We start from the raw sequence: 4,057 nt of genomic DNA, 5'->3' as shown, positions 1-4,057 counted from the left end.
GAAGTGGAAATTGAAAATAAACGGTGTCAAATCAGAGGCCATATTTTTTACGAGAAAATCTCAACTAAATTAAAAAAAATAAGCTTGTCCTATACTCTGCCTGTTTCTGGCCAATGCTCAAATACGGCACACCGATTTCTAAAAATTGTTCCAAAACTAACAAAAACATATTACTAATGACCAGTGATGGTCAAAATAGAAGTATATATTCCCAGTATGAGATAATTTAGGCTGACTATAATAACTGCTTGGCAAGCCAAAATCCGATCTTACAACAACTAGTGCACTAGCCTCGTTAGCATATTATTTAAATAGTGTAAAATAGTGCTAGTGTAAATAGTGCTATAGATAGATTTTAGGTTAAATGTTTCCTTTCATTTTCTTTTCTTCCTTTAATTATAAGTAGAATGGGAGAGCATTAATATCGAACCCGTTATGCTAAGGCAAAAACAGAAACCATGTACCCATAACACAGTATTTATTATGTAACCATCAAACACACACTACTCTTACACTCTAACGCGGCAGAGTCAATAATTTTAGTAAAGGCAGTTCAATCGAATTAGAATCGAAATTGAATTCAATCGAAATTCCAATAAAAATCATAGAAAGGCAAATATGATATCCAAACTCCTCCAAGAACGAGCAAAAAGAAGATTCTTTAAAACACGTGGTGCTCTCCATTCATTCACGCCTCGTGCACCGTAATTAATCTAATGCACCGTATCTGTAATTACAAAACAAACGCACACCGTTCACGCGGCTTTGTCAATTCAATTTATTTCAATTTGCTGTGCATTACATATCAACGCAACACTTTTCATTTCAGTACAACGGTCCAACAATCTAAAAACTTCGTTCCATAACGTGGGCTGTAACTCTCATACATACTAAACAACAGAAAGAGTAATCCATGATACCTGCATCAACATTAACCGAGTAAAAGGTGTTACGAGGCTAGAGCGAACGGTGATTTGTCGTTTGTCTTCAGGAAAAAGTTTCCTTTGGCCGTTTTGGGACAGCCAAAGCCAAGAGGAACCGGATTTCCAATACAGCCACCAGTAGTGAGCGAAAGCAGGGAATTGCACTTCACAGCCAGCAGACTCTTTTCGGTTTCAGGATACACCGTCTCGGCATACAGCTCCCAGGCGCGCTTATGAGAACCTGAAGTGAAAGCAATTGAAGAAGTCTAAGCAATTCGACTTTCTAAGCGTTTCCTTCCTACTTACATGATGGATCTATGCATCCGGGCTGGACGGAAACAACGCTAAAGTGGAACAACAAATTATTAGCACAATCTTATCGCCAGCATTCAAACAAGACGATGTCTCACCCGTTGGGATAGAAATCTGCATCGCCTATCGGATCACGCTTTCCCAACACCTTAGCGTTGGTGTGAATGATGTCCACAAAATCGGCATCACCTCGCTGTATGCCACTCAGTGATTCTCCTTCATTGAAGCAAGGATTTGCCGGATCCAGTCCCGTAATACGGGGAATTGTTTTGTTCGTTGTGTATTGGAAGTATCTGCCGGCAGCACCAACGATGTGTGCACCCAAACTGTGACCTATAAATTCGGAAATCGACTTGAAGGTGTGCGAGTGAGCAGTGATTTTTTTTCCCACCATTGCCTACCTATCAGGTGAATCTTTTCCAGTGGCACGTATTTGATCAATCCCTTCAACCCATCCGCCAAACCTTGGCCAAGATCATTCGTGTTGAACGCGGACCAAGTGTACAGCGTGTCCACATACTCGGCTGTATCTATTACAACGAAGTTGTATCCGCCACGTGCCTTATACGCGTTGTAGATCGTATCGATGGCCCGATTCGGTTCGTTCACGTTCGACGTCCATCCGGTCACCAATATGACCGTATCGTACGACTTATTGAAAAGCTCATTCTTCCACAGATCATCCGACTCCAACAGCGGTATCGTCACGTTATTGTCCTCCGTCATCAGGATGTAGTTCATGTCGGTTATGTTGACCGTATTCTCCGACGCGGTCGCATTCGACAGTAGCGCAACAGAGCCTTAAGCGAGTGAAATAGAATTAACACATTACTATCACTTTGTACAAAAATCCACTTAACCACCGTCAGCCCTTATCTCACTCACATATTTGATTAATCGTGGCGGCAATCGCTTCCGCCGGGAGGCCAATGATCGACTGCTTACTAAACTCCAGCAGCTGCTCCGGTGAAAATATTTGCGGTATGCTCGCGGCCACACCCTTCGCCGTTTTGGCTGCCACCTTGGCGACGTCACCAGTCGTTTTGAAGAGCCCTCCCAAATCGAACGAATGCACTTGAGGAGTGCAAACACAGGCGATCAGCACGATCAACACGATCGACCGGTTGTCCATTATCAACTACATGAGGCGGGCGTGTTTTGTCGAGCGTGAGAAATTAAAAAAAAAAACAACAATATAAGAACACTCCAGTGAACTTCACACGGGAAAACATCGCGTTGTTCGAAGCATTGTTTTCCACTTTCCCTCGGTTTGTTGATGACGCTGCTGACTAACTTGAGCGTAAATACTGCGTGTACCGTTACACGATTCGGACGCAAAATAATAGATTGTGACTAGACAGGTTGGGACGAGTACAAGGAAGTAACTACGAGAAACTCTTTACGTCGAAAATGATTCATTCATGGCAAAAATAGTAAAACATTTAAAATATTCTTTAGGGCTAAGCCATCTTATAAGCTAATCTGGTGCCAAGTTGATAGACACACCTTTTGTAATGAAGCCCACATTCAAAGGTGATTGAAATTTGCTAAGCTTTCCCATTCTTTAGCATCGCTTAGGAGTGAAGCCACGTTTCAGTCAAGAAAAATCTAACTTCAACACTTGTACTTACAACTCAAACAGTGCCAAAAGGTAGTGTATTCAAACGAGAATTGTTGTGCACCAACCGAAATGACTGAAATCTTTAGTCTGATTATGTTAAATGATGAAACGATTAATGACGAACACAGTACTAGATATTTTTCGTCACTATTCTATAAACATGGTAGTAGCTGTTATTATTCTTTATAATATTCCAAACTTCCTATAATATCCTTGTTACTGGCGGGAACACTTGTGGCTTGGTATTGGCAAAACTCTGGGGTAGAAATGCCAAAAGTATGCTGACTATGCTGCTTTTGAAACGTGCTCATGTTCTGGGAAACAGCATTAAAACTTCGAATTGTTACTCAGAAAAGAACGTGATCCTCATTCCACTAAAGATGTCACAGTTGACATTAATGTATACTGCAATAAATTAACATTAACTACGCGTGGAATGAAAAATTCATAACTCTCGAACGTCAACGTTTGAAAACCAATTAAATGATAATGAACCATCACCCATTCCACTGGTTCAGATACAGTTACTGGAAATAGGGCTTTTTCACTGTGAAAAGGTAGGCCAGTTGTAGGACATACATTGTTGTTTATAATGACATTAAAAATTCAAATTCATTCCTTAAATTCAATCTGAGTTTAAACCAGCCTTAACACAGGTTTTGCACCGATCGCGTACACTGTAAAATTTTTCCTCGTAAATCTCATGCTAAACATACCCTTTTCCACAAACTATGTTTGCTACACAGATCAATATTCATACCACGTCTTGTGACAGCCACTCGGTAACTCGGTTAGCACAGAAACGCTTCACGCAACGGTGTAATTCCGTGTTCAGCTTCACTCGGCGAAACAAATCGAACTAATCTGTGATCTGAGAAAAATTATAATTTTATATCGGCGTAATGCAGCGTGGCTTGCGTTCTCGCGTCCCGCCTCAAATGCTCCCTGCCAATCCATCCGCTGGCACACCTGAGCTGGTGGCCGTTGTCGCCATTTAAACGGTTGTACACTGCGGGGCTAACGTTGAATCATGCTGATGCCGGTGCAGCTTAATTGATGCCATACGATTCTGCTACACCGCCGGCGATGGAGAGATGCTGACGGTGGCGCAACTACGCATCCGTAAATCACTGCAAAAAGGCGCGTGCGTGTGCAATAAGATGAAAAACAACCGGAGCCTTTGCATGTACGTTACCTCGTG

General features: G+C 41.9%; 1 protein-coding gene across 1 annotated transcript; it reads right to left on the bottom strand.

The window, feature by feature from the left end:
• Positions 1-949: 949 nt before the first annotated feature.
• Positions 950-2,367, bottom strand: LOC128715830 (vitellogenin-3-like). Its single transcript, XM_053810748.1, has 5 exons — positions 2,121-2,367; positions 1,637-2,035; positions 1,334-1,568; positions 1,230-1,267; positions 950-1,164 (listed from the first exon to the last, which is right to left on the bottom strand). The coding sequence occupies exons 1-5, from the start codon at positions 2,365-2,367 to the stop codon at positions 950-952; spliced, it is 1,134 nt and encodes a 377-aa protein (XP_053666723.1).
• Positions 2,368-4,057: the final 1,690 nt, after the last annotated feature.

Source organism: Anopheles marshallii, chromosome 3, assembly GCF_943734725.1.
Source record: "Anopheles marshallii chromosome 3, idAnoMarsDA_429_01, whole genome shotgun sequence".
Lineage (NCBI taxonomy): Eukaryota > Metazoa > Arthropoda > Insecta > Diptera > Culicidae > Anopheles > Anopheles marshallii.
Note: the sequence above shows the minus strand (reverse complement) of the source record. Positions and strands in the feature narration are given on the sequence as shown.

What these genes read in the sequence shown, in the direction of transcription:
- LOC128715830 (XM_053810748.1), bottom strand. Translation starts at nt 2,367, where the DNA reads ATGGACAACCGGTCGATCGTGTTGATCGTGCTGATCGCCTGTGTTTGC. An exon ending in GGAAAAGATTCACCTGATAG is followed by an intron (nt 1,569 to 1,636) that starts GTAGGCAATGGT and finishes CCGAATTTATAG; the next exon opens with GTCACAGTTTGGGTGCACAC. An exon ending in CGGATGCATAGATCCATCAT is followed by an intron (nt 1,165 to 1,229) that starts GTAAGTAGGAAG and finishes CTTTCACTTCAG; the next exon opens with GTTCTCATAAGCGCGCCTGG.